Below are 24,836 nucleotides of genomic sequence, written 5' to 3'. Positions count from 1 at the left end.
GTAATTGATTGGATGACCTGGTCGGAAATGAGCGGAAAAAGATAGTCTTGAGGAACACAACTTGTGGTGAACTCAAGTTGGTGTTCCTCTCTATGTAAACTTTCAGACGCCGATGAGCATTAGCGACAGAGATGTCTGGAATAGAACATTGTTGCAAAGCCATGCGGTTCAACAAGACAAACGGTATTTTCAGATACAAGAAGACAACAATTGTTAGCATTCTATACATGAAGTGGTATCAGAAAAGTTACCACGGTTATTTAACACCTTTCTATCTCCTATGTGCAAGAGTTGTNGGTTAAATCCATTTTCGATCCCTACACGAGACAAAACAAATGGTGGCTTGGACCAGATGCTGTGTTCCTTTTCACAAGTTGCATTTCCCCCTTTTGACTTCATCTTCTGTTTGCATCGAGCAGATCATATCCCAGAGTGGCGGTGTTGATGCACTGACTGTAAGCATGGCACATCAGATCAGCCAGCTTGTTCTTCGAAGTTTCACGCTCACTGAACTAGATGGCGAGACTTTTTGGGTCGTCTTGTTCTGTGTTCAATTCAGTGACCGGAAGCTTGCTTGTTCCGCTGTTGCGGATAGGTTGAAAAGGAGTTTAACTGCTTCCAATCTCCGTCCCATTTTGCATATCCTCGATTAGGAACGTCGATCACTGAGAGACCCGACTTGAACTGGATCGCGGCTTTTTTGGGATACACGCAGTCAAACGCCGAATTTCCTGGCTTTGCGAATCTCACGCTGGTCTTTATTTGGCGAGTTATCTACACGACTATCAACAGACTTGTTTGACGCTGCATCTTCGGATGGGTTAATATCATACTGGTGAATGATTTCCATCTCGGTTGTAGGGAATTAAGTTGCAACACGTGCGCAATGCAGGAGTCCTTATGCGTAGTTCAAAAGGATCGGCGGTCTTGAACACGATCGCACAACGAGTTGGTTTACAATGAGCCTTGCAGATAAATGGGGTATTCCAAATTAGCTCAATGTGGTGAAAGCAAAAATGAGTATACTGAACGCTGTTAATTTGTATGCATCAGAGACCCTCATTTCTCTCTCACCCTCCCTAACATCTTATGACTTGGCTACAGTCTCACCTGAGCCGATTACATTACACGCCGCTAACGCGAAAAATTGGACCTTTCTGCTGGTGTCACAACTGTCTATGGTACCTATGGTTCAGGTAACACGCACATAATTTGTTGCCGAACTATCTCCTAGTATCTCTGGTCTCAATCCATCTTACAGAATCGTGTGACGTTTTTATTAGCGAACGATACATGTACCACAAACTTATAATTATTACTAAGCTGCGAAGCGCCAGGAGGATGTAAAGGTAACATTTACGTGAAAAATTAATCGAAATAATGATCCATGAGCACTAATTTGCTGTTTTTAGAGGAGTCGGAATTACCCCTTATGTCGGTGTGTGTGGTCTTCTGTCTAAATCATTTGTGTTAGCTCCCTACCCATTTTCTGGAGCGAGTACTTTGTCAGGTCCTAACAAAAAAGAAGAAAACGCTAGACCCAAAATTCGCTGTTATTAGACCGTATCATCCATTGGTATCTTCGGCCTTGATGGGACGTGTAATCCCGCCAGCTGGTACCTGAAGCCAGGTTGTCACCACCACCAAATTGGGCAGCGCTTGCTGGATACTTTCATTATTATGTTTGGACCGATAAGTCTTTCGGTCTATCGGTTTTGGTCGCACCCTCTTCCCATGGAAACTCTCGTGCCACTACGTTCCAACGCCTCTCTCCTGAACACGAACGGGCACACTTAAAGCTTTGGCGGCTAACCTATATCAGTTTCCATCCAGATTATATGACGGAGTGTCGGGAGTGTAGTTAACTTGCATGTTTGTGGTAGGTTAGCCTCTCCATGTCCCATTTTTCATTCTTCTCCTATGCTTTTCGTGAAAAATTTGACATGTCTTTACTGCGGTAAGGCATCCGTGTTCTTCCTTGGTGTTGTTGGTGATTTTTGCACTCAACTTTTACGAGTGCTGCTCGTAGGTTTACACTCCGCGTCGTTTGATCTAATGGGTCAAATAATCATTCTCGCTTGTCAACTGATGACCCGAAATGGTTAAGCTACACAACTCATGATTCTCAACCCTAGTTTGGCTTTGGTTCGGTATTATTCTGCTTCGCATCGTCCTGCAACGTTTAAAACTTGTGGTATTTTAAGCACACCAGATGCTGTAACCCACGACCTTTTGAACTTTGAAATATAGGGGCGAAAAGGTGCGATATTACACAACGCATCGAATTTGGGAGTTTCGTGTTACTGTAAACACTACAGTTGATTTTTCTCAATGAGATCGGTAGATACACAGGTTTTAACTGGGTCGCTTTGTGACTACATTAGCAATTCACAACTAGTGTTAATCGCTGAGCTGTAACTTCTTTTTGGTGCCCAGCTGCCATGCCACCCGAGGGAGGCACGAGGGCTAGGATACAGGCAGATTGCTCAAGCCCAGATAGGAGTGGTCAAGATACTGGGGTTGGGTTTGAACCACGAGTCTTCCTGCCAGTAGGTTCACGCCATAACTACTAAGTTACCTCGAGCTCTCAGATTAATAGTAGCGACACGGGAGGAAGCATAAGCAAGGACAACAGACACTTTTACTACTGCTATTAATTTCAGTGTGTTGCGGTCTCCAGCTCCGGAATCTCTGTCCACATTAGGGACCTCGGTTGTATTGTCTCTGGATCGATTGTCTCGCTTTTCTAACCGATAAAAAGATAAACCTGTTAACCGGTATAATCCTTTATGGACCTTCGAAAAAAGCTGTTTTGTCGTACCTCAGCCCCATTCCTTGATTGGACTATAATGTAAGTCAGAGTTAGTGGTGTGGTGGGACGCTTTCCTTGATATCGGTTGTTGGTCCATTCATTGGTATTCAGCACGTCCGTGTGAATCTTTCCACATTATCCCGGTATTTTTCTTCCATTCCATCCAATGCACGTGATCCATTCTCTCTATTCACCTCCTGTCAGGTACTTTTTGAACAGTTCAGCATCTTTTTAAACCTCATCTATCTGATTCTGGCATGCAGCCAGTTTATTCCGGACCTCAGAGTTGGAGCGCTGTACACCTACTGGGGTCCCTTGGGCTTCGTTCTGTGTGTCACATTAATTCGCGAAGCGATCGATGACATACGCCGTTTCCTACGTGATCGTGAGGTCAATCAGACTATATATGGCAAAATTATGAGACACGGACAGGTCCGCGTGACCAGCGCGGACATTAAGGTATGGTTTCTGAGGTGTCTATTGTCACTGTCGTATCACCATCCACTCCTGTCATCATTATCATTCACATGAGAGATTGACGCTTCTCTGCCGTACAACAACAGGGCTCGTCCAATTCTATTTAAAGCTCTAGGATGAAAAAAAGAAAAGAAGAAAAAAAGAAGTAAGAGACCTAATGCTAGCCTACCGCAAATATTTTGGTGTGCCTCTCCCTCCAAACGTTCAATCGGACAATATGGAGAGACACCAGCGGCACAAATTCTGCTGAGGTTGTTTAAACGCCACTTCTGGCAATGTCCCAAGCGAAGCACATGGAGGGTCACGAGGACCCCATTCTGGTAGAAGGACCGCACCCTCAACAACCAACATTCTTGTTTTTCTTTTGGCACGCTCTTCCAATTNGCCTCGCAGTTTTCGGCATTCCCAAGAAGGTAGCACTCGTCCCGGTAGTTGATGATACCGCATGCATAACGTATTGGTAGGCATTATGTCCTTCCTATACGTTAAGTTACCTGGGGAAATTATCCATTGCCATGGTTTCTTGTCTTAGGTTGCTCCGTGAGGAATGTAACACCACTGAATCCTCCGTAGTAACGCATCTATCACCATACTCTGCCGACCCATAATGAGGAGCTGCATTCAGCGATTTATTTGGGCCTTACTTTCTGTTTTTTCTAAAGGTCGGTGATATGATTTCTTTAGAGAAGAACCAGCGCGTCCCTGCTGATATGGTCCTCTTGTGGACTTCCGACAGGAACGGGTCCTGTTTCATTCGGACTGACCAACTAGATGGGGAAACGGACTGGAAATTGAGGCATGCAATTCCTACAACCCAGACATTCGTTAACAGTGTGGGTCTACCGAGCGCACTTTTCGACATGCAGGTAAGCAATGTCAACCCCCTTCCACTTGTATTTATTTTTCGGGCTCTTTTGATCCACAGCTCAGCTCCCCAGCTATGTCGAAGCAAGTTGCCTGCATTCCAGCAGAAGATTTTTATCAAGGCAGGACAGCTGATTTTCTCGATTCATGTTCCAGTCCAACGGTGCAGTATAGTTTGCATCAGATAGTTTCATCCGCTGTTGTTTGTTGACCTTGTCGGGCCGTAACTGCCACAGTACGAATAGCGTACGTTTGTTTAATGAGTTCAATCGACGTTACTCCTATTCATGACGCCTAGTATGCGTTGCATTTCTCATTCCGAATTCAGTTTAACGCATCACATGAATTGATTAACTTGCCAAGTAGGTGGATATACTCGCAGGTGTGCACACTACAAACCATAAGTCCTGCAATGGGTTTTATCGAGAGGAGGATGGAGGGAGTGAAGGTGGACATTAGTGGGCGTTGAAAGCAATAAGGGTATTGCTTTGCTATTAGCGTATTCCCGGTCAACTGGCATTTTTGTTCCGTTTATCACAATGCCAATTCGAGTTGCCATTTAAACTGACCGTATTGCGTGATACCATTCCATCCTTTTACATCTTTGCTTACGTCAGCGGAATTGTAGACCTTATTTCTTGACTATATCGAGCAAACCAGGATGATTGTTTGTTACCGATACACTCGTGTCATGATCAACCTAAACCCGTTCGATAATAAGTGTTTCTGGATATGCAACCGTACTCTCATGGTCTATAAAATAAACTGGTTCACCCGAGATAGACCCTTCAGATCCCATAATTGCATTGCAGTGAAAATTGCATTGCTTTGCAAATACGTGTTCCCTGTTCGGTAATTTTTATTAGGGAGTTGGTTTTTACAAATCAAATGTAAATTTTTCTGAGTTGTGTTTCCAATATTTTACTTACTGGACGAATGCTAAATGCTGAAAAAGATTCCACAGTCCAAAGCCTTGGAATCTCGGACGTGCATTGGGTAGACAGCAGCGCGATATTCACATGCTCTTTTTCGTCCAATAAACCCACCCATCGCATTAGCTGTCATCTTTTGTGCAAAATGCCCCTATTTAAGATAAACCAGTATGAGAAAGTGGAGTATTAGGTCCCTCCTGGGAGTCTCCGTCTCTTTGTAAGTCTCTTTGTAAGGAGGGTCCAAGATGCTGATCAGCCGCGAACTATGTAAACTGTCGCCTCGAGCCATAAAATGCTTCAGCCTCTTTCTAGAAGTAAACCGAAATCAATCTTGGTGAAACTAAGGAGTTCCCGAAGTTGCGAATTTTACGTCGAGTTAGTATAATCCGGTTGCACGTTTCAGTGATTTGTTGCTCATAGCATTTTGGTTAGGCGAGAGTACTTTCAAGGTCACTGACCACCGCTGATTTGCATGTGATTACCAGTTCAGGAGGTAAACCAGAAAATCAAATCCTTGCATATTTTTACAATCCGCGGTTTTCTTTAAATGGCAGATGACATCTACAGAATACCAATGCAAATTCAACCCAGTTGGATAGTTGACTAGCGTTACGCCCGTCAAGCGTAATGATAAAAGATAACTTAATGCCTTGTGCAGTGGTGATTCTGTAGGTTACCATCCCGTCAACGTCTATCCTCAACCACTTTACCAGAGTTCGGTCGCTACCTCATCAATGTTTACCTTCAACCACTCGTAATTTGTTTAACACATACACACCCACTATTTCACTCCTGTTTTGATTGTCATGAACATTCGCCCCGTGACTAACCGAGATTTTTGGAACCTTATCATGAGACAAACAATGCAAGCGCCTACTCACACACAATGTGAACTTATACATATGTGAAACAACGACAGCAGAATGCCGACGCTCGTCACCTCACACAGCGCCTTGACCAGAGTCGATTCGAACCTACGCACGACTCAATGCGCGGGAAAATTCTGGGCTCGATATCGTTTGGATTAAACGACAAGCAACAGGCCGGATTTCAACACGCTCGATCAAGACCCTCATTCAATATGATTGCGTCTTGCAAACCTCGACATCATCCACTATACATAATTGTTCGTTGTTAGTGTTATTCACCTTCTGACATTACTTCGAGTAAAAGATAATAGCACTAACAAATTGGTGAGCCCGATACATCAGTACTACCATGTCAGACGCTTCAACATCAGTTATGCCCCCCAACTAACACCCAGCACCCAGCACCAATGCCGCCTCAATTCATCTTCCACCCTTCTGGCACCACGACCCTCGCATTTGGTTTACGTAGGTGCAGGCACAGCTCACTCTGCGAAGTATCACTCAAGAACACACTATGCACTATCATGTGTTAGCTATACTTCCAGCGGAAATAGCGGCAGATCTGCGTGACATCCTGATGGTCCCAGACAGCGCCAAACCTTGCACTCAATTACGCGATACGATCATCGCCCGTACTACGCTTTCGGGAACAAAAGACTTGAACAGCTGATTGTTGGTGAGACGCTAGATGGCTGTACACCACCTCAATTCTTACGTCACCTCTATGATATATTGGGCGATAAAAAAATTGACGACGCACTACTCTGCCAACTTTTTCTCAAAAGGCTTCCGACACACGTTCAATCCATTCTCGCAGCTAATACTGACAGCGTGCTATTGTCCCAACTTGCGAGTATAGCAGATAAAATACTAGAGATTCACCCTGGTTATGCCAGCATAAACGCAGTTGATCACTCCCACACTCACGCTCATCAACCCCCAAATTGAAAAATTGGCACGTCAAGTTGCCATTTTATCCGTTAAGCGTGCTCCCCGTAAAAATTTTCCCTATCGTGCACGCAAACGACCACGCTCAGGTTCGTCAAACTCTCACCATACATCCAATTATTGTTGGTATCATGAAAGCGTAGTACAATCGATGATCGTATCGTGATAGTGCATAGTGTGTTCTTGAGTGATACTTCGCAGAGTGAGCTGTGCCTGCACCTACGTAAACCAAATGCGAGGGTCGTGGTGCCAGAAGGGTGGAAGATGAATTGAGGCGGCATTGGTGCTGGGTGCTGGGTGTTAGTTGGGGGGCATAACTGATGTTGAAGCGTCTGACATGGTAGTACTGATGTATCGGGCTCACCAATTTGTTAGTGCTATTATCTTTTACTCGAAGTAATGTCAGAAGGTGAATAACACTAACAACGAACAATTATGTATAGTGGATGATGTCGAGGTTTGCAAGACGCAATCATATTGAATGAGGGTCTTGATCGAGCGTGTTGAAATCCGGCCTGTTGCTTGTCGTTTAATCCAAACGATATCGAGCCCAGAATTTTCCCGCGCATTGAGTCGTGCGTAGGTTCGAATCGACTCTGGTCAAGGCGCTGTGTGAGGTGACGAGCGTCGGCATTCTGCTGTCGTTGTTTCACATATGTATAAGTTCACATTGTGTGTGAGTAGGCGCTTGCATTGTTTGTCTCATGATAAGGTTCCAGAAATCTCGGTTAGTCACGGGGCGAATGTTCATGACAATCAAAACAGGAGTGAAATAGTGGGTGTGTATGTGTTAAACAAATTACGAGTGGTTGAAGGTAAACATTGATGAGGTAGCGACCGAACTCTGGTTTGTACCAAAAGACGACTGCTTATAACGGTGTGTTTCTCATCATGAACGGTCTGTCAGATGGTACATCAGATTTGGCATGCACGTGTCAGTATGCGTGATTGACCGCCTACAACGTCATCTGGGGACCCACAAGAAGAGCTCAGCTGTCTCCTTCCCAAATTTCTCGGTAGTCACGGTGATAAACGGTGTACATCTCATATGCGCCTATGATCCACTCACTGCCCCCAGGCTTTCTGGATGGCGTGTCTCAGGTTCTTGGCATGGTACATGCGCTTTTGTTAAACGCCCGTCTACGTCCCCAAGACGCTTATTGATCACATTTCCGAAGTCTACCAACCGGCGCTACCCACGAATGTCCCACTTTCGAGTGTTGTTTAACCAATAATCACTCAGATAAGAGACAAATTCGGGGCCGGTTTTACGCAGGATCTGTAAATCATGGCGAAATCTTCGCGATTATTGTCCGGTGCACAGTCACTTAGCCGGGTTATCAAAGCGAATCATACGGTGAAATATGTACCGGCTGCGATCGGAAATTGTCTGCTAGAGTTCCGCATGCTTGTGTTTGTCTAGCGGAACGCCTGCTGCAACGTTGGGGAGCTTTTTGTACAAAAGTCGCGAATCGCTGCTCCATTTTCAGTTTACGCGGCTGAACACTACGGAATTATTTCTCATGTACGCTTTCAAAGCATTTCCGAATACAATGAATGAGAAAATATGCAGAAAAGCTAACTTCACCTTCACAGGCAACTCACGCTGAGCCATGGTTGCCCTTAGAAATAATGAATTCCGCGTCCATAGTGGTCCTTTAGTGTGTTTAAACTATTTCCGATAAAACCGTGATCGCATGGGGAGATTTTGAGGTTTCCAACATATATCATCAAATGCTAAAACTTTGTCAAATTTTCCTTCGTTCAAACTATGGTTTCAGAGAAATTTAGGGCGTACATCTATGCATCAGCAATGGTTTATTTTCCCTCAACACGACAACACCCCGACAAGCATTCACGTTTATTTTCTGAGACCCCGGTCATTGTTTTCTACCTGACTCCATACAGCCGCATGTTTTAAACGGCGTAGGATCAAAGTTATATCAGAGCCTACTTATCAAATGAATACTCTAAATGCTCACTTGGGTTGAACATTTTGTAGCTGTGTTCATTGCAATAATCAGTGCGAAGTATTCAGTCTGACTAAGGGACGTGTTCTTGATTAATTGAAAAGTGATGGTGCATCACTACCAGTCACATTTTATGGAGTTAATTCGGCCTTCTCCACTGTAGTAGTTCTTGAAAAAATCACTCAGCCGTATCACCCGTTTGGTGCCCTTACCAATAGAAAGAAGCACGAGGGCTGGTATACTGCCACTTTGCCCAAGCCTAGACAGGGGAAGTCGAAGGCAGAGGTGGGGTTCGAAACACAGACCTTCTGGTCAGTAAATTCGCGCTCTAACCGCTGAACCATTAGAAACGAACTCTAGGGCTCCCTGTATCGTTTCTGTACGCCTTTGCATGTATCTGTATGTCTGTGTATGTATCGTTCAGCGTATGAGTGGTCATATCTCTTTTGCTATTTAAATGTGCATAGTATGTTCAGGATCAATTTGGTAAGAGTCTCATTCCCGTATTTTGCTGCCCTACAAGCAATGGCCATAATTTTTTTTGCATTCCATCTTCTACACACATCACAGGCCCAGGTGTTCGCTGAGGCTCCTCGGCAAAACATTCACTTATTCGAAGGGACTTTTGCTCGAACAGATATTGCCGCACCAGGTGATATCGGACCGGAGAAGACTGAAGTATCACTCAATTTGGATCACACACTATGGTCGAACACGGTATTGGCAACCGGCAGCGCCATTGGCTTAGTGATCTATACGGGCAACGAGACGCGGGCTGTGATGAATTCCAATCGTGCACGTACTAAAATGGGCAAAATTGATCGGGAGATCAACAATATCATCAAATTATTGTTTGCTATTGTGGTTGTCTTGGCGTTTGTGATGGTCGCACTGAGAGGCTTTGGCGGTGCTTGGTACAAACATTGGTGGCGCTTCATGGTCCTGTTCTCCTACATCATCCCACTGGCGTAAGTGCCCTGATCGTCATCAAGGTTTCCCATTTCTGGTGTTTAGGCCTCCATATTTAGCCTGTCTTATGTTCTTAGGGGAGCGGCTCTTCTCACGTGGAACGTTTAAAAAAAGCGTTACATACTCTCATAACATTCAGAGGTTGAATCAATGATACACTTGGATGTCATGGTCACCACATAACGTCTGACTGGCTTATTGGTTGACGCTTTTTTTTGCAGCTCCAGGAACCTGCCGACACAATTCCAAGGAAACTTTAATCGACCTCAAAAGTATGGTATTTTCATTTACGTTAGGCAATGCAAGTACCTGCCACCCTCCATATGAACAAAGCCGTTGGATCGTCGTAGTGTTTAATCTTGGTTTGGAATTCGTACCTGTTAAATCCAAAAAATAGCAACTTATGAGTACCGTAATCTCTGTTAAGGTTGTAATGAATGATGCACTTCCGTAATGCCCACCTATTACTTTAGCCACATCAAACCTCGTGTAGAATTCACCGAGTTTTACCTAATCAGCCAACGGGTATCCACAAGGCAGTGGGTTAGCTTTACCCTAGTCTTAGGGACGTAAGGTTCGTCCCTCCGCTCAAGTTTATATTCACACAGGCTATAAGCCAGGGCGTCCAGCATAGTTATGCCGAGCTAACTAGTGATCACTCATACTGTTTGAAAGGAAGGACCGCACTCTTCTTAACCTTGTACGAACACTTGTAAGGTGATTAGTACACGTCACTTTTAATTGCCCTAAGGTCCATTCTCACCGGAGTAAGCTAACTAAGTGAACAAGGAATCGGTGGATGTCATTAAGGTGAAACTAGCTGCCATCAACCTTGCTTCCATACGAATAAGATTCCCTTATTATTCTTGCTGTGATTTAGTCTCAATTTGCTGCGTTCAGAACTGATTGCTACACAAAACAATGGGGAACGGCCAATCGCTTCGGACAGTTGTTTCATTCTAAAATATCGTGCGATTCCCACGGAGGCGAGATTGCTCAAATGGTTAGAGTGAGAATTTATTGACCGGAAGGTTCGTGGTTTGAACCCGACCTCTGCCTCTCGACTTCCCCCGTCCAGGCTTGGGCAACCTGTTAGTGTCCCAGCCCTCGTGCCTCCTTCGGGCAGCATGACAGCTAGGCACCGGAAGGGTGTTACAGCTGAACGACTTCCCATATTTTTTATTCTCCACCTCAACTGTACTTAGAAGTTCTGGAAGGAATAGATACTTCCTGGAGTTGACAGCTGGAGAATATTCACTAGTTATTGCTGGATGGAAGAAGAGTTGACGCTCCCGATGATAGATCGATCTGCGTAAAATAATACCAGAGGACACCCTGAAAGCTATCGCTAATGTTCCGGTGGTTTTCGCACGATGTTTTTGAACCCCTTTTTGAATATAGAAACCATTGTCTAAGGACTCCATTCTGTCGATATTCTTCCCTGGTTCCAGATATTTGGGAGTAGGGTCGTCAGGTTAGCGAAAATCATAAGGGTAGCCAGTGTACCATACATTTTTTTCTCTTGATTCCGTTGCTTATAGTATGGGCTTACTGAATCAAAAGAAGTTTAAATGGAAGAAGCTTTTGTTGTACAAGCATTTATAGGTATTTAGAGCATAGCCTTCTGAACATCCGTAGAGGGATTTCCTCCTGTAAGGTTACCCGTTTCACCTCATTTATTAAACAGGCGCCCTTCTAGTTGATCGACTTGTTTTTGGAAATCTGTATTTAATTGGGTTCATAAGGATTCTTGTTTGCGTCGCTCCTCTGTAGAGCCATGCGCAGTTTTCCCTTGACGCACGTTTCATCTGTTTGTTGTGCTCATTACCTATCCACGCTTGCTTTCAGTCTTCGTGTCAACATGGACCTCGCAAAGATTGTCTATTCTTTCATGGTCATTCGGGACCGAGATCTTCCCGGTTGTATGGTTCGTAACACAACTATTCCCGAAGAACTCGGTCGTATTGCCTACTTGATGTCCGACAAGACTGGCACCCTTACCCAAAATGAGATGGTGTTTAAAAAACTACATTTAGGCACTGTGGCTTTCGCTCCGGATTCCATGGAAGAAGTCGCACAGGGACTGCAACATCACTTCGCTTCTCAATCCAGTGCGGATAGCCAAGCTGGGCGCCAGATGCGCCGATCCGGTAATGAGCGGATGAGTGCCGCTGTTTTGGCCGTTGCCTTATGCCACAACGTGACCCCGATGACTGATGATGACTCTGAAGTTGACAAATCTGTCGGTGACGTGAAAAATCCGCTAGAGTGGGTAAGTAGATGCTCATGTGTAACTTATCGCACGTCATCCTTTTGAATTGATCGTGTTTCACTTTTTCGAGTACGGGTCGTGTAAGCAAGCTACATTGTTCCGGCCTCTTCCACTCAGTATTATCGGACTCATAGCTTCTGCATCTCAAGTAACAGGTTCTTCTTTTCTAACTTCGGTAACCTCAACTTCAAGTTTATGTTATCATAATTCGCATTAAACTTGTGCGTATGTAACGACCAATACACACGTGTTTGTCAGAATCAATCCCTGTCCTGCTTTACCTATGCGAACGCTCGTAAGACACGTAAATCAAACTGTTTTTTCAAGAGTCGCACAGGGTAGGAGGATAAAGCACTGAAACATAGAAAACCGGCAGGTGATCCTTGTCGGACTGGTCTATTGAAGAGTTGCGAGAAATGATAGGCCTGCACAGTGTGATTTGGAGACGGTTTTCATAGCCTGGTGTATTCTCAAGCGAATGTTTCGCATTGCACTAACGGGACTGTTTAACCAGCTTCCTTCACTGGGGCTTGTGGGTGTTGGGTCCTTGTTACAAAACCATGTAGTGTTTCGTGCTTTGGCCTACATAGATCTTGCTTTTTTAGCGTAACATTCTGTAGGTCATCTGGTTTGTGCAGGCACACCACTGTATATGTTTGCGTATCTGTTACTCGTGTATCCTGTGGAGCTGTAGTGAAATCAGGTGACTGGCCCGTGCTTGTATTAAGTAGGCGTTTGAAATCAGTTCAAGGAAGGATCATGTGCATCCGACCTCTATCAGATGTCAGTTAGACGTTGAATCTTGATTCAGGTCATGTTGTCTCTCAGACTCGCCTTCACCTACTCTTTATCACAAGATGGCAATACCCGGTGGTTGAAATCCATCAAATACACTAAGTTTACAAGTTTGAATTGACAAGATCAACGACCGAATGCTGAGAACAGTTCTACGTGGTTGTCGTCGGCGGTGCAAACCAATTAAGTTAACGAGCTTCAGTTCGGTAACACTGGCATTCCACGGTCTTGTGATTGTTCAACTATGACCTAAATATGGCTTATAATGGGTACTCACAGAGGTTTGAGTTAACCAATTAACAATTTAGTTATGTACGCACATTTCGAGGGAATTCATGTACCTAATAATTCACTGGGAACATATGGCACGTAAACTATTCGTGTAGGCTTCAGGCTACAGTTTTTTGTTTCTCCAGCTCAACACCTACAAGAATTTGCCTGTTCTGTTCAAGTTTTCTGTTCATTTGTCTTATGTCCCCCTTCCCAACGGCCTCTAAAGCCAGTCACGCTTTGTATCCGGCCGGTGAAGCTGAATACAGGAATCCTTTCCACAGACAAATGTGAATTCGTTTCAGCAGAAACATTTTCTTAAAATCTTCTTGATTTGTCAGTACGCGGCGGCATCCCACAGTTAGACCCTCTGTGTTGCCCTTAGGCGAATGTCCAACAAATGTCGATCAAATGCTGGCTGGAATACCTAGTTCCTTCACCTGGTCCCCTACTGACTGTCGTCCGGCCACTGCATCTTTAGCGTGGTTACTACGCGAGGCGAGGTGGCTGAATAATCCTACCGCAACCGCCTGTGGTTTTTCACTGTTGTGTCGATGTCCTTTCATTGTGCACTTCAAATATTCTAATAAGGTGTTATGCTGGAGCTGCGCAGTAATTCTCATAATTCTGTCAGAAAACAATAACCGGATGGTATGTTTACTGCATTTTCACGACGATGCACTCACTACTGCTAGCGAATCATGTTCCACGACATAATAAATCTTGTTGATTTGTTCAATCGGATATTGTAAATGCTCCACTCGGTCGTGCACCAGTATTACTAGTGTTGGTCCCGGCGTTTGATGTAGAAGTCCAATTGGAATGGGTAAGGATCCCGCCTGTGGTTTTTCACTGTTGTGTCGATGTCCTTTCATTGTGCACTTCAAATATTCTAATAAGGTGTTATGCTGGAGCTGCGCAGTAATTCTCATAATTCTGTCAGAAAACAATAACCGGATGGTATGTTTACTGCATTTTCACGACGATGCACTCACTACTGCTAGCGAATCATGTTCCACGACATAATAAATCTTGTTGATTTGTTCAATCGGATATTGTAAATGCTCCACTCGGTCGTGCACCAGTATTACTAGTGTTGGTCCCGGCGTTTGATGTAGAAGTCCAATTGGAATGGCGTAAGGATCCTTGGCAGCTCCGTTGTCAAGACTCCATCTGGTTCGACTCACCGATTTGATGATTTTTTTAAAACTTGTTTTGTGTAGTCCAAGACCCACTCAGCTGCTGGGGCTGGACGTCATGAGTCCTCGTCGATTTCTTTATGGTTTTTGCTAACTAGCTGTCAGGCAACTCGTTACTTGTGCTGTTTATCGTCATCGATCTAGGGTTCCTCGAATCAACCTGCTTGTTCGATGTGGGCATCTAGTGGGTGTTCTGCTCATTACAAAATGACACTGTAGCCAAGAAAGTGGGCACTTGCTCACTTTAATGGAGGAAAATGATCATACCTTCGGGTGCTCCGCTTCATGGAGTATCATGTTTTCTGGACCCCATAAACGCATTGAGTGTGGCCCATTCTTTCATCTCCCTGATACGCTCATCCTTTCCTGTTTCAAACTCTATACACTGAGATAAAATGGATGTACTTCGGGATCTACTGCCTCGCAAGTAACAGTCTGTAACAGTCCGCGGTTACCTTAAGTTTACTACCTTCCACACTAATCTGTTACTAATGAGAGTGCAGTGGTTTGGGAACCTGGTCTTGTAGGTGCGAAAATCGCGCTAAATCGGCTACTCAAACAAGTACTCTGGCCTTATCTTTGGGTATTCAAACATGAACACCGAATATCCATGAGAGCCTTGCAGCACCGAGCTGGCGAAAGATCTTGTGCAACAATGAGTCTTAAACGTTCGTTATGGATCGTCACTAGCTCTTTCGATTCGTTGGATCTCCGCGAGCCGATTCTGGCAACCGCTGTACACAGGTGGGCATGACCTAATGCAAAGGGGAATTTTATTGGTTTACTAATAAGGGAAAGCGAGAAACGACGGAGCAACTATGGTGGAGAGGTAGAATAAGCCTGTGCAAAAGGCGACAACTTCCCTTATTTTACTCGATTCTCAATCGCCTCGCTGTATTCAGTTTGGCGAAAACACCTTTGAAGTCGGGTGGCCTGTTACCAACCCTCCGCGACCGACTGACTGCCGGAGAGTGGTTTGATTCCCGAGTCAACATTTCGTTGTCTAAACCCCTGGCGATACTACTTGCTGAAGTACTTTTTAGTCTTTGGCCTTTCGTCGAATCAAAAATAAGTTCGTGAAGATTAACACTCTATGGAGAACTGGAAAACCTCTAAGAAACTCGTAGGAGTTTGAGGTACCGCGCTTTATGGTTGGTTGTGGGATCTTTTCTCGAAGAAGACGTATGCGAGCATATGTCGAAGAACCCCTGCCCTAATTCCGCTTGTTGAAGGGGGTCGAGGCTCTGGTTGCCCCAACCGTCGCGGGAATAATCTGAGACTGGCCGCTCCAACGATTACAGTTCACGAACGATATCCCAAGCGTGTATTCATAAGTAAGAATAACATGCTGCTTTATGCTCTGGGTGCGGTTCTGTCTGTCAGATGTTTATGGTAGGGCAGATATAACATTGTCGTACGCCGGCTGCTGCCTTCGGTGTGATGGATCGAACTACTCCGGGAACTCAGTTACTACAACTAGCCTGGTCGACTCACCTATTAATTCCGTTCTTAACCCGTGCTAAATCTAGTTGTGATATGAGTGAATTCCGATTCGAAACATACATAGACGCAATACCAGCAACATCATTTTTCTATCTTGATTGTTCTTGCTTGAAACTGATACTTTCAGGTACAGTCAGCAGCTGATCCCGTTGGATATCAAGCGAGCTCGCCCGACGAGGTTGCTCTGGTGCAATGGACTGCCACGGTGGGTGTAACGCTCATTTACCGTGATCAACACCACATGTGTCTTCGTCTATCTAACGGTGAGTGTTTCTTATTGGATCCGTCAGCGTCGCTCCATGTATAGTGCACCATCACCTGGCAGCTGTTAGGGGTGTGTGCCATCCTTACTTAATGAAGTTTGAGCAAAGCCAAGTCTAGGCACCTAATGGCTGGACGTGTTTGCAGTGGCTCCCTTTAACCGATAAACTGATGTTAGTACAGCCTTTCGCGGAACCGCTAGCAACTTTGACTGCATATTGTAGCCGTACGTACACTATGCCTATGTAATCAGCTAGTACCCAACCTCTCCCGTTTACTTGAACTTGCAGCATCCAAAATAGGTTACATCAAGTCTCACCAGATTCCACGCAGCATAGAAACTTTGGACTTTAGACGCTCGTTACGAATGTAAAGAACTGCACGAGCAAACGTTGGCTTGAAGTGTGATTTGATCACTGCTATCTGGTACACATGAAATATCCCGTCCGACCTAAACAATGGCTTTCAATTAAATACACAATATCCAAGTGTCAAGAAGGTCAGATTATCCCAGAATTCCCGAAGCCTACTGAGACCCCCAAACTCCACCAAACACCGATGAGAGAGCCTCGGATCGTGGTCAGACAGTGCCCTTCAAAAATAGCGCGAGACTGCCTTGGATCAAGCTCAAACAGTGCCCTCGAAAATACAGCCCGAGGCCGTTGTACTTGTACGCACTCGGTTGTTCACAATAACGCTGTTGTGTTTCTTGTCGGTGAATCTTTTTTCCGACACCAGGCATTGGAGGGGTAACACCAAGGTAATAAACCCTGTGCTGACAAGATTCACATCTTGAATTATCGCTTCGTCGGAGGCTTTTTCGAATCTCCAGTTCACCGTTGAGAAACTTTACTTGTCCCTCGTGTACCGTCCCTGGTTAGGCCGACGCCCAACAGGATTTAATTGGTCCTAGTGGTCCAAAACGCGAATGTTACAAAGCGGATTTGTATCATAATTTTCCACCTTTAGACAGCAGTGGTTTCTGGGCTACTAGAGGAACCATTCCATAACAATATATTTTTGTGTAAAATAATGGAACCTGCATAAGACAGTAGTTCGTGTGAGGTGAGCAGTTTGCATGTTCGCTTATAATCATTATTTATCTATCGATTTATTTGTGCATCTTTGAGTCATCTTGTAACCCGGTTGGGTCCTACAACCCCTACCTTTTTGCTGAAGACTAGGTACTGCCAGCTTAGCTCTGTGATCTTATAAGCTCCAAAAGTCAAGCGTAAATAGATGATCCGCACCATAAAACACCGCTCGAAGTTGATGAGCTCAGTCGCCACCGTTTTCAGCGGACAAATACAAGCCTACTGATGATGTGAAGAGATTTGGTTATGTTTTGCAGAGACTTTATCCTGTCCGCAAAGTAATTAGAGCACGAATTTACTGACCGAAGGTCCGTGGGGTCGAACCGACATCAGCCGCCTCTCGACTTCCCCTGTCTAGGCTTGGCAACCTGGCAGTATTCCAGCCCTCGTGCTTCCTCGGCGTGACATGGCAGCTAGGCACCGGAACGGTGTTACATCCGAACGAACTCACTGTTGATCGGCGGATCGTGGCAAGACGGTGTGCAACCACTGACCGGAAGGTTGCGGGTTCAGATCTTTCTGAGTTTTGTGAGATGCGCACTGCTGATGATTCCCGTCAAGTATGAGACAGCTGACACTGCTTCTCGGTTTTTCAGCACAGGTTGGCTTCAATGATCTGCAAAAAATTACCGGACAGTTTAGCCAGGAAAACATACAAATCCTTTCCATAACCCTGTGCTTTATGGGAGGGAATCTTTTTACTTCGTATTACCATCACATGTCATGTTACTTGATGATCCGGTCAACCCTGGTGCGTTAAGATACACCTCTGTGTTATCGGGGCAAACTAGCACTATATTCTGTGTTATCCCTTCTGTGCCTGACGGTAGTGATTCGAACTACTAGGATTGTGGTCATAATCTCCAAAGGGAATGAAACTTTCCTACTCTTCGTCATAAGCTTCTGTCACTGTATGTAGATGAAGTGGCGAGGAATGAGGATACATTCGTTTTGTTGAGGAGACCACTTTCAATTGAGCACTTCAGTCTTCCTTTGTCAGGGCAATTGTAATAGCCCACTCGAGTGAACTCAGTTTAGTTCACTCCATTCGGGTGATATTTTCAGACCAGGTGGACGTACTCTATACTCCATTCTGAGAGTGTACTTTTTCACACCAAAAGCATATCAGGCTATTTCTTAAGAATGTAGGCTTCACGAGCCACACTTGAGCGCAAGTTCTACGGACCAGTCAAGCCAACCGAGCACAATGGCAAAGAAACATGGATCAGGAACCTCTTAAGAAGACAACTCACGGCAGCAGAGGAAAGCGTGCTTATCAAAGGGCTTAATTTCACTTTCAAGTGTTCTGATAATCTAGAATATTTGGCTAGTCCCGAAGCGGCCTCAATGAGGAAACCCAGCATGCGATACGTCAAACCGTTGTCCCAGCTATCACGTGAAACAAAGCACACAACGGTTTATCTACTAAAGAAAAAAGAGCAATAAGCAGCCTCAAAGCGGACGAAACCATCGTTATTTCGCCAGCTGACAAAGGGAAAATGACAGTCATTCTGGAGAAAGCGGAATAATACACCGACAAAACCAACGCTGTACTAAATGACACAACCACATAGCGCCGTCTGCAGAACGACCAAACCGCGAAAGTTACGAACAAGATAAATAAAACCCTGAAAAAACTCAAGGATATCCACAAAATTACAGAGGACGAATACTGAAGAATGAAGGCTCGCGACTCCGAAGTTGCCCGATTCTACGGACTTTCAAAGGTCCACACAGCAATGGTACCATTACGCCCAATCGTCTCACTACCAGGAACACCCACATACAACATTTCAAGAGAACTATGGTAGCGGCTGAAATAATAAACCAATGTGTCCCAATATTCAATCAACAATGCGAGACAATTGGAGAGACTTAAAAACATAAAAAGTCGAAGAGGACGAAATAATGGTGTCCTTTGATGTAGCCTCACTGTTCACATCGGTTAATTTAGATGCAGCACGGACGACGGTAGCTGAACTTCTGGACAACCGTGAAAACATTAACGGAACGCTCGAGAGAGAAGAAACATGTGAACTACTAGATCTGCGCTTGACAGCCTACTTTGAGTTTAATGGAGAATATTATGAACAAATCAAAGGAGCGCCAATGGGGTCACCAATCTCTGGACTCATCGCAGAAGTTACACTACAGAAATCGGAGCGGATCGTACTACCAGGTATCAAGCCAAAAATATGGATACGATATGTGGACGACACATTTGCTATTGTAAGGATGAACTGTCACGAGCGGAGGAACTTCCGAACAGCGTGTTTCCCGGCATCCACTTCACAATGGAAACGGAGGAAAACAATAAATTAGAGTTCCTAGATGTGCTCGTCACAAGGACAACAAACTGCTAACTGCAAACAGGAAAGAAAAGCATACACCAGATTCTGAACTACTACAGCAACCATCCGAACTGTCACAAGCGGAACTGTGTTCGAACTCTATTCAAGCGGATGGAGACTGGCAGGACGCGCCCAGGCAGGAAAAAAAGCACATGCAGACCTGACGCATCCCCAAGGTCACCATCGGTACGACACGTCCGGAAAGTAGGTGAGTTGGCGGCTCTCACCAGACACGGCTTAGCAACATACGACCAGCGGAGTGGGCCTGAGACTGTTCACGACTGGAACACCGCCATTGGCTGTACAGAACGAACAAGTGAACGACCATATTTGGCCATTTCTTCATCCTATATATTTACGCAGACGCTCTGTATATTTTGTCCTGACAATGCAGCCGTATACCGAGTTCTCTGTCTTCTCCGTATCGCGTAGTCTGGCAGGCTCAGCGCAGGCGTAACCAATAGACGGCCACCCACGATACAACAGAGGCACATTGCAACACAACAGGAGAAAAAAGAAGAGCGAAGACTCTACGACACATTCCGAAATAACGGCTACCCGAGAAATTTCATATGGAGGTCCTTACGAGACCACCACGAAGCTGATTCGTCAACACAACCGGAACAGAGGAAGATTACGCTGCCGTATATCGTGCGAAAATGACTACACGACATCTATGGTAACATGGAATTACAGTCCCTGCAAGACTGCAAACACGTTGAGAAGAACTCTTTCGAAATCAAAGAGAAGGTTGGATACATTGAAGAAGACTAACGTGGTCTATAGACTTAAGTGCAACGACTGCGACAAACACTATGTTGGCCAAACTGGAAGAAAACTTGCTACCAGAACACACGAACACAAGCTTGCCAGCAGAAGACGTAACCCAATGTCACTTGTCTCAATTCATGAAGAGAGAGAAGGACACAAGTTTAATTGGGTCAATGTTCAAATACTTGCCCACGCAAGAACAAAACGGGAACGAGAATTTGCGGAGGCGTGGTACTTCACACAAAAATCGATCAATAAACACATCGACATCGACCCAGTCTATCAGCCGTTATGAGCAAAAGAACCACACAGTCACGGGACTCCGAACCAAGAAACCTAACAACAACCAACGGCCTAATTGGATCAAAGGAAGACTCACTAAAAACAGGCCACTGAATCAGGCAATCAAGGGAACAAAATCACGCCACAAAGCAAGGACAAAACGGCCGAATCGCAACAGAACAATCACACACAGAAATGCCGAATTGAATGCGCCCAACGAACCAACCAGACAGAGGAGATTGAGACCACGTCAGATTCACAGCAGACCAATCAAACCACGCGAAAACCGTTTCCTGAAATACCGGATACTGTTTAGAAGCTATATAATCACAGGCAAAAGAGGGGGAATTCACCCACTCAACCCTGCACTGACGATGTCACCTCGGTTGGTGATGAAACCTTTTGCAATCCGACTGCCAAGCTCGGCGAACAGACCAAACAGCGTCCCCGAGCTACCTACACTCCCGAACGTTGCCAACTTTGGGGTTCATTTAGACAAATATATCACCTGAATCAATGGGTCCGTGTACCACTGCTTTATCGGAGCTTGTCGTTAACACGTTTGCCGGCGGGCACCATGATGGGAGCTCACAGTGCTCTCATTTCTCAAATCCTTACTTTCAATTCTCATACGTCGTTTGCTACAAGCAGGCTGCATGTGGTGCAGCTTTCGATCGAAATCGACTTCTCATCACAGCAAAAGTACAAACGAACGAAGTCGTATTCGTGATTTTCTTTTCCGTTTGAGATTGACATTTGGCCTTTCACTGTTTATTATTTTTCACGTACCGTCTCACTGAGTCATCGAACATATTGTTCACCTGCGGATACCGGTTTACGGATATCCACAATGAGTCCAGCCATAACAGATACTCCGAACTGCTTATTAAGCACGGTTATGGTTTTGTCAGTAGCACAGTGCTCAAGACGTTGATGTTCACGGAATCTCAATATGTTTTGTGCTCATCGACGTGAAAACTGGAATCTTAAACGGGAGAGTAGCTTTTAATGAGAAATTTTGTACATCTTTAAGGGGTACGTCGCACTTCAATTTCGTTGACTTCTTTTTCTTAAAATCGATCTGTGTATAACTATGGAGGCGGAAACAAGTAACAATTTCAGAGCGTTCAACAGGGGATTGAATCTGGGTAGCTGTTGTCTTGGGCGTTCAACAGGGGATTGAATCTGGGTAGCCTAAATGTATGGCTGTTGTCTTATCCACAGTGCCCTCAAGGCCTTCCGTCAACCACCGCAGGCCGCACCGCATTATCATGACAGCACTCGTGCTGCTATACCATTGGATGGCGTGGACTCCTCTATTGAAATCGCAGTCACGTAGTTGATATACCCGATGCACATTCCTCAGAGGCATGGATGGAGCAACTGTCTTGCAGGGTGCCACAAATGAACGTAAAAACTAAAATTATGCCTAACCCGACACGAGGATAATGACTAAAGTGCACTGTTTTGGACAAGCAGTATGATGGCCGTCAGTATACCTAACGTGGGAGACAAGCGAGTTTTCTCCCATATTCCGATTTGTTCTACCCGTTTTGCTTAGTATCGGCTATTTTCAAGAAAAGACGTGAAACCAGCGAGGGACTTGTCTTATTTTGTGTTACGAATTTTCCTTGTCCAAAGTTAAGACCTCAGAACGGTTCAGGTGGGACACTGCATTCGTTCGCCTCCGCCTGTCCGTAATTTCCTGTCTCAATTTTTTTACTTATGTCGTTTACCTGAAGCTCTTTTGATAGTGCTGGTTTCTTAGGTTGTCCCCATGCAACTTACCCACCGAGAACATGAAGCACTAGTTGTTCTTTATTTTGAATGTTTCCTCGATCACATTGTCGCAAACAGTGAATAATTTTGTTGTCCGGACGTAACCCACTACTCATAGGGTTGCCGAAAACAAAAAATACCTAGCTTGTGAATGTCAATATTTCAAATTCCTCTTTTCAATCACGGACGTAAAACACATGACATCGTAAACGCCTTGACAAAAGCTTGGGTATGGTCGTTTCCAGGGTAAACAGATATCTCGAACCAATAAAATTTCTCCGCACATCATGCTTTTTGTTTAGGTCTGGTTGGTTTGGCTTCACCAAAAAAGAGGGCTACTAGCGTCCTCGATTCAAAAACCTTACCGCAAGGCTATCGTATTTAGCGGAAGGTCGTCAGTGAATCTACTTTTTTTCGAGGAGCAACCCACCACACGTCTCAACTCTCAACCTGGAAGACCAGAAAACTGTTTTAGTCAGCCTCGATCCATCAATCAACCTTTTAGGGCAGGTTCATTGAATGTCATGCGTACACTCCTCAGAATAGCCCAATGGGAGACGCACAAAACACCACACCACCGTAAGGTCCAGTCTCTTCGTGACGAATTCACTTCGAATTGCTGTTCAGGATAATGTTGGGAGCTCAAGTGGCATGCATGGTCGTTAGCTTATTCTCTGAGCAAGGCAAGTTGGTTGCAAACGCTTCATCACCAATCGAGCTGGAATCGTCAAATATGGTCTTGTGTCAGTGATTGTGTTTGGTGTGAATAGCGCTGTCCCTAGAAAACGTTTGACTTCACCTACTTTTCAAGATCAACTACGTTGCAAACATCTGTAGGACCCACGTGTTCCAAACCACTCAGGTCTCCGCAACCGTAAGAATTGTGTTTCACAATGAATCCGCTCTGCGTTGCATGCCAATGTGTTTGCAGTGAGAGAGCGAGCTTGTGAGTCTCCTACCAGATTTCGGAGCCTTTTTGCGCAACGTTGCTGTAAACCATACAGCTGGTGGAAGGTCGACCGTTTCATGATGCTTCTCCGAAACAGACTACATGGTTGATTTTCTCCATGCTTTAAAAATCACCAATTTCTTTGTGTGAAGCGGTATCGATCAGAACAGATTAGTGCGCAGAAAAATTATTGTTCCTAGACACTCGGTTTCCCTAGGACTGCCCGGATTCCATTGGAAAACTTCGGAACAATTGAGAAGTCATCACTTCTGAAGGATCTAACAGACAATTGGTGGGTTTAGAGCTGGGCAAAATTTCGCTTGTGGCACAGGCCAAGAGAGTAGGTTAGCAGTTTGATGGAATTCTAAGGGGAATAAACAATCGACAAGGTCACTTCCGACTAGCATACTAGATCAGTATCAAATGTCAGTTGAAAGGTCTCGTCGGTTGGTGTGGGTGCCACTATGCACCCACCTGTGACGAGACCCTTTGCAGGGATGCATGCTATTCAACATAAACAAGGAACATTCGAAGTCATTCGAAGGGTCTTAAACACGGATAACACAATAGTGTCGTTCCACAAGGTAAGCACTCTGCATTCCGCACTCATGCAGTTGAAGGATCGACTCCCGGAAAATTGAAACTGGCTGTGTATGCAAAGTTAACTTCAACGACTGCACTGTCTCTATAGAGTAGACGGATGAAGAACTTTACAGAAGAATCTTCGATCAGGACAGAAAAATAAACAGGTCAGCCAGAAACGCAAGTGAGCACTAAAAGACTCAACAATGGCGGAGCGTAAACTAGACGAGGGTCACAGGATAGACTTAGAAATTGTTGAAATTTTGTGGCAGGGATTATGATTCGTGCCACAGAGACTAATGACCGAGGCAGTGGAAATCGCCAAGCGTCTCAGTTTGAATAGAATAGAAGGCATAGAACTGAGATGCATATGGAGAACGGTTGTACCTTGTGGTGTGCGGTCATTAGTGAAGATGAGTCACCGACAGTAGTAGTCTAGATCTAAAGTTCATAGACAGAGCCGATCGAAATTCCATGTAATCTCACCCCCCCCCCTCTAGCCGAATTGTCTGAGCACGTACTCACAGACCAACAAATTCCATCAGTGACGCAAAACAGGAATCGTCAACTGAGGCATCCTGGACGAGAAGATCAAAGACCCGAACCTGAGCAAAATGGTCTCTAATTTTTCCAGCCCATCGACCGTAAGATTGAGGCACCCGCACTAACCGACAAGACCTTTTAGAAGGCATTCAATACTGATCTAGTCAGAAGAGATTTTGCCCATTGGTTCTCCGTCCGCTTCAAGACTAGGCCAACCCGATAACCCACCCACTTGTGGAGCCTAATGAAAATTTTGTATCAAGAGCGAAACGTTGCCCCGCTATCCCTCTTGAAATTATCCACCAGTTTGCCGAAATACATTCATTTGCAAACCAATTTGGTTT

The 24,836-nt window shown here is 44.9% G+C and overlaps 1 protein-coding gene across 1 annotated transcript in view; it reads left to right on the top strand.

Annotated features, from left to right (window-relative positions):
• The window catches only part of T265_02637 (hypothetical protein), a gene marked incomplete at both ends in the record, with an annotated part of 54,582 nt that overhangs the window by 21,199 nt on the left and 8,547 nt on the right, over window positions 1-24,836 (top strand). The window contains 5 exons of the mRNA XM_009166935.1: window positions 3,017-3,271; window positions 3,952-4,155; window positions 9,443-9,840; window positions 11,690-12,113; window positions 16,008-16,143. Of these exons, the coding sequence (XP_009165199.1) occupies window positions 3,017-3,271; window positions 3,952-4,155; window positions 9,443-9,840; window positions 11,690-12,113; window positions 16,008-16,143 (1,417 nt within the window). The remainder of the gene's footprint in view (window positions 1-3,016; window positions 3,272-3,951; window positions 4,156-9,442; window positions 9,841-11,689; window positions 12,114-16,007; window positions 16,144-24,836) is intronic.

This window comes from Opisthorchis viverrini (genome assembly GCF_000715545.1).
Source record: "Opisthorchis viverrini unplaced genomic scaffold opera_v5_33, whole genome shotgun sequence".
In the NCBI taxonomy this organism is placed as follows: domain Eukaryota; kingdom Metazoa; phylum Platyhelminthes; class Trematoda; order Opisthorchiida; family Opisthorchiidae; genus Opisthorchis; species Opisthorchis viverrini.
The sequence above is the reverse complement of the archived record's forward strand: the minus strand, read 5'-3'. Positions and strand labels throughout refer to the sequence as shown.